Source organism: Aptenodytes forsteri, unplaced genomic scaffold, assembly GCF_000699145.1.
Source record: "Aptenodytes forsteri isolate BGI_AS27 unplaced genomic scaffold, ASM69914v1 Scaffold82, whole genome shotgun sequence".
NCBI lineage: Eukaryota > Metazoa > Chordata > Aves > Sphenisciformes > Spheniscidae > Aptenodytes > Aptenodytes forsteri.
In genome coordinates, this window is record NW_008795490.1 from 2,511,303 (window position 1) to 2,523,200 (window position 11,898).

An 11,898-nucleotide genomic window follows, 5' to 3' on the forward strand; every position below is an offset into this window, starting at 1 on the left:
AAATTGGTTCAATCTAGTCATACCTCTGGGACATAAGTATGCCCACAGCTTGAAAAAAATGACTTGGTTTCTTCTGGCTCAAGAATTAAGCTACCTACCAAGATAGGTATGTATCTTTATCCCAAATAAATATCTGTATCTCTATCCCAAATAGGGATACATGTTTCTAGCAATTTGAATTGGTAAAACTGTTCTGCACACTACTTTTATAGTATTCTTTAACTATCTATGAATTGATTTTTTTGAAAATCATAATGTACTATCAGGGCAGGTCAGCATATTAATGTTTGTCCCTATCATACTTTCAGTAGAAATTTTACAAAATAATAGATGTATACCGGACAGTATTTGAGTACTGAAATGCAGTATTTGTCAATGTGCTCATTTGATGAATGCCTATTTAAGCAATGCATTACTGTGTATATACATCAGCGTTAAGAAAAATGGGGGAAGCGGGCATGCAGAATAACACACACCTGATGCCCTGGTTCCAGCTGTGTAAACAGATGTTCTACTCTGTTCCAAGTATTTCTCACTCTGTATTAAGCCCCAGGATTTATTGACACTCCTTCTGTTTTTACCTAAGGCTCTTTACTCTGGTAGATGTGTACTTCCTCCTTGCCATGTTTTTCCCCTGCAAGGGTGCGTTTCTTTCCCTACTTTGGCATTCCTCTAGCCATTTGATTCACTGTCTTTGCCAGTAGGTTTGTTTTCCATATGATTACATTTCCATCCCACTGAGTTATCTATGTATGGTGGAATATCGTGGCATAGCCCCCACCCCGTGTGTTTTCCAGATTTCATAATTTCAAACTGAAAAATGAAATGTGGGAAAATAGGACACAAAACATATAAAATAAGCCATCTGTTTGGCCACAGAGGGGTTGCTGAGATGATTTGCAGTATGTTTGGGATGTACAGTGAGAATACTCTGAGAAAGGTATTAGCACTTATCTAGGCCTTCTCTGAAATATGGTAAAGCATGCCATTGTTACATTTAAAATTGATCCAAGAGGTGATTTTTCATCCAGGCTTCTTAAATCAATGAACAGGATGTAGCTGAAGCCAATTTTCTTCAGTCATTTTTTTAAGAGCTATGACAGAATCCACTGTTTTGTGTACTCATTTCAGTGCTCCAGTACATCTCTTATCGTGATCAACAGGAAGCTTCCATTGGCCTCAGTTCTGCCACATTATCTGCAAAATGGCACAATTTAAGTGATGCAAAGCTTTTCCTAAGAACACAGTGATAAAAATCATGTACGTGGTAGAATACTTGGAAGTATGTACACAGTAATATGCAGCATGGATCTCAAAATGTATTTTTTTTCCAGAAAAAAATAAGCTCCAAATATTTCAGATTTAGTAGTTTTGGAAAGACTTCCTTTATATTTAAATAATCAGTGGCAAGAGCTCTGGTGTATTCTTCTATTCTACTACTTTTCATCAATGTTCATGTTTCCTTTTACAACTGTTAATAAGAACAGGGATGATACGAAGAGCCTTTTTATGCCACCATGTTTACGTGGACTAGTACCTCACTTAGTGAAAAATTCAGTGTAAGTATTGGGATATCCTGTAGAATAAAATAGATCTTGGTTTTGTAATATCAAAGTATCTGTCTTGATTTAAGATATTCTCTAATTAGGTATATATTTTGATACATATGTACATTTTTTTGGAGGAAATTTAATCTGAGATTTTACTTTTAAGAAAAATTACCTTTGTGGGTTTTTTTAATGAAAGGAGAATAGTTTGGTTTCTTGACGCCTCTTCATATTATTTTCATTTTTCTTGCACAGTGGGAGTCTGCTATGCAGGATTTTGCATTGCATTCTCTATTCCTGTGTTTATCCAAAAGCCCTTGTGAGCCATTTGCATTGAAAGGGTGGGCATTTCAATATTTTGCCTTGTAACTGCAAGGTGAGGGTGACTGCACTTAAGGATTAGAGCAAGAAAGTATTTCCTGTCCTTGTCCTGTTAACGTATGCAGCATGTTTCTCTTTTCCTTGATCACGGTCTCCTTCATACTGCTGTTTGCATCTTTCGGTAAAGCCTCCTTCTACAATAACTGCCCTGACATTCACTAGAAACAAGGAAAAACTTGACATTTTATAGAACATAAAACTGTAATAATCTAATTTCAAATAAACTAGTAAATGGTGAAAAAGTTAACTGTTACTTGCATTTGGTCACTAATTCATCTGTTCAGCTTTTGCCTTGGGTTCTTTGAACCTTCTCTTTATTTATAATTGCAGCCTTACGGTGCATGTTTTACTAGTGTATAGGTCTGAAAGCATATTTTTTACTTGTGAAAGAATTGAAAGCAATCTTTGAAATGTGTTTACAGCTCTCCCAATTATCTTGAGAGCATGTGCTTTTAAAAAAATTGCTTCCTCTCTAGAAACAGACCACTAAAAACCTTAGCCTGAAGATGAAAGTGGTTCCAGCGGTAGGAGTTTATTTTTAAACTGTAATAGATTTATTTTTAAATTTAATAGATCCTATTTTCTTTTAAGGTCTGGTAATTTGTTGAGATTTATTAGAGCAGTTACCAGGTTTAGTTACGCACAGACACGGACTGAGATTTACAGCAGAGAACATTTCCCGTGTGTCGAAAAGGTGGCCGATGCCAGGCTGGAAGGCTCAAGGCATTGCCCGTTTTTCAGCACAGCCTAGGTTCCCGTCTAAATTTATCACCTTTTGCTGCTAAGGGCGTGTTATTGTGCCTGCCATACGTCTTTTCTTGCAAATGTGCTTCTGGTTCAGCTTCCTTGCTCCCGAGACTTTTCTATTTTGGTTCCCCACGTCATGTGATCCCCCTGGCCAGTGAGAGCCCTGCAGAGGGAATGGCAACAGCCTGCTGGGATCAATGTAAGTCAGAAAAAACTCTTGGTTTTTTGCAGTTTCTGTCCCCCACACTCAATTTTAAATGCTGCTTTCACCCTGAACTTCTGCTGGGCACACCTAGTAATACCTATGGAAATGCTGAGAAGTTAGGGGTTTTTTGTTTTGATTTATTTTTTACTCTTCCTAACGTTACTGTTCTTACTATGTTCCTTTTTTCCTGTGTCCTGCAGTGTAGTTGAGAAGCCTAAAAAGGCAACAGAAAACAAACCAAATGCATTCCAACTGTTGCCTAAAGTATGTTTTAAGTTTAATAAGGAATATTTCAGGTGTAGTAGTACTTTGTTTAACGCGTGCTATAGACGGTGTCAAAAATCCTATGCTGCAGCTGAGAAAGAATGATGTGACCCCCCCCCACCCCTTAGCCAAAATCGATCATTTAGGTAGAAGGACAATAGTAAACAAAATGATCTGAAATCACGTGCTGGTGCCTTGGCCGATTGGTTGAGACATAATGGTGAAAGGACTTAATTCAATTAAAGGACAGTCATGTACGTGAGGCAGTGTATCATTTTTCTGGTATGAATGAAATACTGTATTTTGATGTCAGCTGATGCTGAGCCATGCTTATACTATATGATATTGAAATCGTGTGTTTGGTGAGTTTTGTCATTTTCCTTTTATTGTAGAGGCTCTTCCTGGTACAAAGTGAGAGTCTTGTCTTTCCATTTTTTAAGGCAGTGCCTAAACTCAGTAGGTAAAATTTAGCTGGTAATTACTGCTGAGTATTGGTTTTGTTTAATTTAACTATATTTTTTTTTCTTGGATAAATATGATTTTCCAAAAATCCTTCTCCCCCATAGTTGGATATAGGTGTGTTTTACTTATTTTCTATTTAATTTTTGGGGGGTTTTGTTTTGATTTGGTTTGGTTTTCTTTTATTTTTCTTTCTTCCAAATCACATGTGCTTTCTTTGGAGTTTACTTTTAAGTTTCAAAGGCTTATTTTAAATTTGGATCCCTAAGTGATATGCCTTGATATCATATAAAAGTTTGAGAACAAGTGTTTGTTAAAACAGGCGTAATGAAATAAGCTGGAATCTCCTGATTTCCCTTCATGGCCTGCAGCCTGGACCCCATATTGCATCACTTGAAGGTGCAGAGGCCATCACCGCACATTTCTTTATTTTCTCCGTCTTGCTGATCTATACCCTAATGACCAGGCATTCGATGAAAGAACTATTTGAAATCTTTCTCAGTTTTTTTTTCTAAAAATCCATTGTGAACTGAGAAATTTCACTTTGTGATTCCACTGAAGTACAAAGAGTAGTGGTGAGGTATGTTAGTTTTTCAGTGCAGTTCCTCTCCTCATCATAGGCGCTGAAAGAAAATTATGTCCCAAATTCTGTCTTGATTGAATTGCTGCAGTGTCAGAAGCGCAACAGCATCTGTGTGTAAATACCTGACTCAGAAACTGAAAGCAATTAGAAAAAGCCATCCTTATTATGCAAGCTGGGTAAAACTTAGGAGCCGATCATACAGACATTTTTGTTTAAAAGTTTGCATTGTTGGGTTTGTTGATAAAGCGTTGCATGGGCAGGAGAGGAGAGTGTTTATGCTGCTTTAAAAAAAGATATGTATGTTCATTAGATGATAAAGCAAGTTCTAATCCAGTGTTGCCTATTTGCCTTTGCTTCACGAGTTTGCACATTACCAACATGCACATAATGGGAGTTTTGAGACCTTGCCGCAGAGCTGGATTCCCTGACGATTCCCACAGCTTAACGCTAAGGCTTGTGAACATGAGTCCCCAGCTTAAGAAATGTGTCTATCTCTGTGGTAACCAGAGAAATTGCAGTTGGTAAAATACAAGTTAAATTAGAGGATCTGTGTTATCACTTCTTATTTTTTTTGCCTACTGGTTTATTTACTTAACTTCATTCATGCTCATCTGTCGTCTTTGTTTCTGAAAAGGAACATAAGAAAACATTAAAAAAAGAAGAGGGGAAAAAAGAAAAGAAAAAAATAAAAGCTTTTTTTACTGTGAGGGCAGTCAAACAGTGGCACAGGTTGCCCAGAGAGGTTGTGGAGTCTCTGTCCTTGGAGACATTCAGAACTCAACTGGACACAGCCCTGAGCGACCTGCTGTGGGTGACCCTGCCTGAGCAAGGGGGTTGCACTACGTGAGGGGGACCCCAAGGTCCTTCCCAGCCGCAGCGATCCGGTGAGTCTCTGAGAATTTCCCCCTGCAATTTGGAGAGGTAGACAGCACTGTTACTTTGGGGGGAGATCAGAACTCACGTGTGGATTTTAATCTTAGACTGTCACTCTCATATTTTAGACCTTGTCATTTTGCTGCCTCGGTTCAGTCATTAATCATTCATTTGGAGTGATGGCCGTGCGTGTCTTGCTGGCACCGCCTAACGCACGCCACCTGAAATGTCACTTGACAAGCAAGCAGCTCCGGACAGTGAGCAGGGTTTCTCTTTCACCTCTTCCTCACAGCTATCCAAAGTTACTTCTGGCAGCAGTTTCTTATCCCATGTCTTTTTTGTGCTGCTTCCTCAGGCACCACAGTGTAGCACAGTGGTGGGGGAGACACTGGTGGAAAGAGAACGAGAAGATTAAGAGTAAAATTAATGAGAGTACTGTGGGAAAAGCGTAAGTAGAAAGTGAAGGGACAGAGCCAGTGTGGACTGGGTTCCTACCCGTGTCCTGCTACTCTACTCGAATCTCACTGTGAAATCTCCAGAAGCTGAGGAAGGGGCTTGCGAAGGCCACGCCAGGGTGTGTGGAAGGAAGGGAGGAAGAAGCGAGCCTCATGGGAGCCCTTGGAGGCTACAGAAAAAAATTAAGCCGCGGTCCCACATACTGTACATGGAGTTGTACTCTAGAGGCCTGGTGAGCGGTGCAGGGAAACATGAGATCATTTGCTAGTAAATGAAAGTATAAAAATAGTGAAAAGTGAAAACAAAAGTTTAAAAAATTTTATATATATAAAAATATATATATACACATAAACATAAAATGCACTTGCCAAGTATTAAAGCGTAGAGTTCATTTAATACCTTTCACACTAACATATGAATATAAATTTTAAATAAAAATAGCAAAAGGTAATAACTTGACTTCTGTATAGGAAAGATGATTTTAAATCTTGCTGCCATAATGCTGTAGGTGATGATTTTGCTTAAATATTGTTTATTCAGGACACGAATACTATTGCCGACACAAAACCAAACAGGTATGACTGTGAATAAATTCAGACTGGAGCTGGAAATGCAGGCAGGTTCAGCCTTCCAGGGGAGGGGTAGGCTAGGACGTGTCCCCCTTTGTAAGAGGCACAGTGAGTTGGCTGCAGGAGGTGAAGGCTTGGTAGGAAGGATTACACTCAGTGACTCAGAAGGCCATTTCCATTTCTGGCTAAATAGTGTAACTGGAATTTAAACACAGTATTTTTTTCCTGAAGAAGACACAGTTTAAAAATATGACCATATATTGTCTCACCAAATTATTATTTTTTTTTTTTTTTTCCTTTTTGGAGGGCAATGCTGCAGATGAACGTGGGAGAAATTTGTGTAGTGCTTTCTTGTAGATGGATATGAGCGTTTGACTTTTCAAGAGTAAAATAATCCTCTTTATTTTAGAAAAAAAACCCCACATTCCAAGGAGCCAGTAGCTGTAGCAGCTCAGTCTGGCAGCATTCAGCTGATGCTTGGTAACGAGTCTGAGAAAGAAGATAAAACTGGAGGGAAAGATTTTTAAATAATTACCTGATATTAAACAATTTGCTAGCTCTACAAGATATATTTATTTCTTTTGCTTTTTCAGTGGCTAGCATGTGTCTATTATAGCTGTTGGAATTTGCAGATCTCTTTGATCTGAAAAAAGCCCTTTTTCATATCAGATGCTAAAAGTAATTTCATTTATAATTTCCCAGACCTATAATTTGGGTTGCCTCTGCTATTTCTTTTTTTCTTTTTTTAATCGTTTCTGTTGTTACCATTACTTACTGCAAAAGGTAGATTAACAGACAAAAGGACAAAATTTTGTCAGTTTACTATTTAAGTATGTTCTAGAGTCTAAATGATAAAACCCAGTTATTTTTTAAAGCGAAAATAATATTTGGTTTTGAAAATATCTTTTTGTGGGATTTTTGTGTATTTTTATTAATGTGCAAATATAACGAATTGTTTTAGTGCAAAGTCCGACAGGTAATAAAAATACCATTTGTCTTGTGTTTTTTGTTATCTTAAAAAATGGAATAGTTAAAGGAGAATAATCTACAAAGAAATAAGCCTGGAATTATGCAGATATGTTTCACATATTCAGTTTTTTAAGAGTCCAATTACATTTCTATATAAAGCTACTAGTTTTGTGTCTATTCAGTTCTAAATAGCTTTCATTCACAATTTTTATGGCTTTCAATAGCACAGCAGTTACAGGTTAGATCTGCCAAGATAGCTTGTGGACTATCGTAACTGTCTATTCAGTCTTTATATCATCTATGGCAGCTAAACATAAACACTGGGAAGCCAAAATTCATCAGATTTCAATTTTGGCAATTTTTTCAAAGCACTTGGTTTGAAATCCAAACCAACAGAGAACTAAAATCTTCTTTAGATTTTGTTTGTTCTCTGAAAGTTTGTGAGTAACTTTAGTGTAACTGCTTATAGTTTTGCCTTGTGTGTTCTTCAAGTGGAGATAAACTGGTTGTGTCTTTACAAATAAGATCATTGAGATTTTGTTTTGCAGTGATACAGCAGGAAGCATTTCATAGCCGGGTCTCATTTTATTGGCATCACCAATTTTGAGGTGATGGACTCAAATGATATTTGTGGGCTTGTCTTGTTATGTTGTTACAAATCATATAAACAACCTGCTTATTCATTCCAAAATACCATTAATCTCAGACTGTGCTGCTGCCCAGTATGCAAATATATCCGCAACTGGTGCCAAGCTGTGTCCCCACCACCCTAAGAAATCATTCAGTTTCTGCTTGTATTGACTTCCTCTGGCTCTGTCTGAAGGGCACTTTCTGCACAGGCATTGATAGCTCGCCTGGACTCTTTGGATATGAAAGCAGCCCTGAAGTCTTGATTTCATGTGGTCATTACAGAGACGATGGCACATTTCACAAGAGTAAGGAGTGATAATATTTCTGTCCCAGCCACTCTGATTGTTCTGTTTTGTCAACCTAAACTCTTCCTGTAGTTTAAACTGGGCACATTTCTCGTGGATTTGCTTTTTGTCCAATTTGTCATATATGTTGCTATATCCTGTCGAGCAGCTGCTTTGCACCAAACATGACTGCATTTCTGTGATGTTTATGTATATGTTGGTGTTCTACACACACAAGAGCTTGCACATGCATACACATGCACCCACTTTAAAGCAGGAGGACATCAAAGGCACCACTTAAATGAAATTTTGTAATTTTATGACACATGAATTTTATGAGTTCCTTAACACCTTGTTTTCTTGGGTAGTCTTCCTCTTAACAAAGCATTTGCTGTTGTTCACTGGCACAGTTTTGTATGCAGTGTCCATCACAAACAATGAAAAAGTAAATTTAGGCAAAAAGGGAGGTTGGCACATATGTGACAGAAGAAGATTACTTTCATACTTCCTTTTGGACTTTTGACAAAGAGCTGTCTTTTAAAAAAAAATTGATTTGTTTTCTTCCTTTATTTCTTTTCTCTTGAAACCTAGCAACATGAAGGATGTACTTGTAGAAATGCCTTTAAAAATAAAACAGAAAAAGCTAGAGAAAGCTGAGTCGAGAGACTCAAGAAAATTTATGAATTAGATGGTGAGTCAGTTATGATATTTTTATCTTTTTTTTTAAAGGAGGAATAGGCACAAGCAACTAATCTTTCTTCCCTCAGGGATTAAACTGAGGCAAGTAAGACAAACCATTCAGCAAATTTGATCTTTGGTAACTTAGATGATTGAAAACTAGACAAAACATTGGACAACTCATTATGTTCAAAGTAAAATTTTTGTGCTTGGGAAATGTGTACATTATGAAGTGAGCCTGTATCAGCTGCTTGGTGTTATACAACCCTTCAACCCAACCTGTTGCCATTTTAGTACAACCAGGGTCTTCTAGTAAATGCTGGACTGGTTTAGGTCCTCCGCGATTTGGGTGTCAGGGTTGGGGTAGGACCATGACCGTTGTGCCCTGCTCTCCTGGCACGGCCTTCCCGGCGGGTTTCCAGCCATCGGTGTCCATCCCTGTGAATGTCTGGCAGTGCTGTGGTGGGACAGTGAGGGCCTAATGTCCCGGGTGGCATATAATGCCTGACACATGGCTTGAGACTGCCTGGAGAACCAGTCTTGTGTTCAGACCCTTATGTCCCTGTGAGGGGCCGGGGTGCGTTTGGCACACTTTTGGAGCAGAGATTTCAGTTTAGTTTACCGCAAAAGGAATCTGTTTTATGCACACCCCAGCTGCTCTGCAGACCAAGCCAAGGCAAGATTTGGGGCGATCACTTCAAAACCTTGCTACTGGTGTGAACAAAACTGATAGCATAGACACAGCTTATTTTTATTAACTAATTGCCTTCCCTGTGCTAGCTAACGAACATATCACTAATTTGTCTCAGCACTGGATCTGCTCAGGCAAGTCAAATGACTGCTTGCAAAAGACTGGACCTTCACACTTAAAGCTACCTCTGCTGTTGTAGAAACATAATCAAAGGGAAAAGCAGACGTTCTGGATAAAAGTGGAACATTCTTTCTCTCTCAAAAATACTTTAAATCTAATTATGTCTCTAGTGATAGAAGTCTTGTGCACGTGACTGAGTTACTGTTAGTTACCTCCAAGGCTTCTTGCACGCAAAGCAACTCACCTCTCTTGATCTAAAGAGAAGCAGAAACATACAAGGACATTAAGCAGAAACTTATTTCCGCATAGGTAATGCACTAGGACTTGCTTCTGCAGAGACACGAGTCATAGTGCATCTGCTACGTGCTGGTAAGTTTTGGCTTTAGTTTCATTTATTGAATCCAGTCTAGGTTGGGCAGCTAACCCAGTCCTAAGCTGTCATAGCAACCAGATTGTGTAATTTGTTCACAGTGCTTATCCACATTCATCTTAAAGCCCGGTTAGGCTGTTTTTCCTCTCGTGGACAGGCTGATCTAGAGCTTCACCCCTCTGGCAGCTGAGAAGCTTGTAAATTCTATACTAAATTTGCTTGCAGTGCCAGCTTTCTTTCTTTGGCTTAAATACCTTTTAGGTCTTGATGTTTATGCCTAATGTTGTATTTATAGAGAGTAGTCAGATTTCCTCTCATGGTTTTTTTTAGTCTAAATAAGCCAAATTTTTGGCCATAATTTGTTTAATATACTCTTCAACCTTCAGGTATTTATTGAATTCCAGCTGCCATTTCATCTCTTCCTTTATATTGTGAAATCCTTTTCCAACTCGTCGCAGTTGGCCCTTACTACCCTAACATAGTATCATCAGCAAACTTAGTTATATCACTATTCACCTTTTTTTCCAGGTCTCTTATTAAAATATTAAATAACAGAGGCACTAATAGAAAGACTTCCCTTGTGACCTCCCTCCATTGAAAAAATCCTAACCATTAGTATTCGGTTTTGTGTCCTACCTTTCAGCCAATTATTTAGCCCCATGGGGCCAGTCTGTGACATGTCAGTTTCTCTGAGAGCTCTTGGAGACAGAGCTTGTTGAATTACTTAATTTAATTTCTTTTCACATTTCTATTGACTCCAGAATAAAAATCCTTTTAGGGAAGCTCCCATGATGACACTTCTCCAAATACTGTATTTATGGATACTCTAATTGTGTTCCTTGTAGCAGTTTTTGTTAATTTACCAGGTAGAGATGTCTGGTTACCTGTTCTCAACTACCTTAGGTTTACCTCTGTCTTCCTCCTTTCGCAAACCCTTTTAAGATTTGACATCCCATTTTGTTTTTTTTCTGTCCTTTGATACTGAGAACTTCACGCTTGAATTCCTTTAAAACTCACCAGCTGGTCCTGTTAACTTCTTGTTGTTCTCTGTGGATTTTTCTATAGCCTCTTTTACTGACACTTTAACTTTTAGGCAGATCCTTCAATGACCCCCCTTAAGAAAGGTTCTGTTATTTGAATTTCTCTTAAGGTCCTTGCTATGAACATGGATGCGAAAACTTCATTTAGTTTTTCTGTTATAGCTTTATTTTTTCTCAGTGCTCCTTTTACATCTTTGTTTCAGAACTCTAGACACTCTGGCAAACTTCCTGATCTTGATGTACTTAAAAAAACCAAACCCCCCACAAAAAAAAAACCCTTGCAAGTTATTTCTCAAACCTTTTTTGGCTTGTCGTATTGCATTTTTACATTTAGTCTGCCAGAGTTTTATTTTCTCTTTTATTGTCCTCATTAAGACACCAACTTCATTTTTTTGAAGAGCTGCTTCAAATAACCTTTTACATTGGTAGTTAGCTGTGTTGGTTTTCCATACGTTTGCTCTACATCACTTAATAGCTGTGTACTAGCTACAAACCTTCTGCTCTTCTAGGTGTCCACTTGTTAGTTCCTTTATAGCAACTTCTTTATTTCTATGCAATTCCTGCTTTTCCAATCAAGCAGTATTTTAGGGGATTTCTTGGCTTTGCTTGCTCCTACATCGATGCTTAATTTAAGGGCTTTATGACTGCTATTACAAATTGGCTCTTTGGTAGGAACATTCCTACGTACAGGGCCCTGTCAAATTAATATTTGTTTATCTTGTGGGTTATGTGTTTAGCTGCTTCCTGAGCATTCATTAATAGTGTCTAAAGGTTTTGTTTTGCAGTCATGCACAAACTTGATATTTACTTCATTATATGGGAGCATTTTCTGTCTACCAACACAGTTTGTCTCATCTCTGAGGTTTTTAGAATATATAGCCAGTCACCAGCTACAGCGTAGTTGGAGAAATCAGGAATAGTAAAAGCATACTAGGTGTTCCCCTTCATGTTCCTCTCAGTGTAGGTTTGTTTTAATTTTCTAGATTTTTAAGATTACCATCAGTAAGTTTTCCCTCTCCCCCCCGCCCCCCA

General features: G+C 38.2%; 1 protein-coding gene across 1 annotated transcript in view; it reads left to right on the forward strand.

Moving 5' to 3' along the window:
• The first annotated feature begins 2,836 nt into the window (after positions 1 to 2,836).
• ESR1 (estrogen receptor 1) overlaps positions 2,837 to 11,898 on the forward strand; it is a 174,778-nt gene continuing 165,716 nt past the window's right edge. Inside the window, exon 1 of the mRNA XM_019472647.1 lies at positions 2,837 to 2,874. Coding sequence (XP_019328192.1) covers positions 2,850 to 2,874 — 25 coding nt within the window. The 5' untranslated portion in view covers positions 2,837 to 2,849. The remainder of the gene's footprint in view (positions 2,875 to 11,898) is intronic.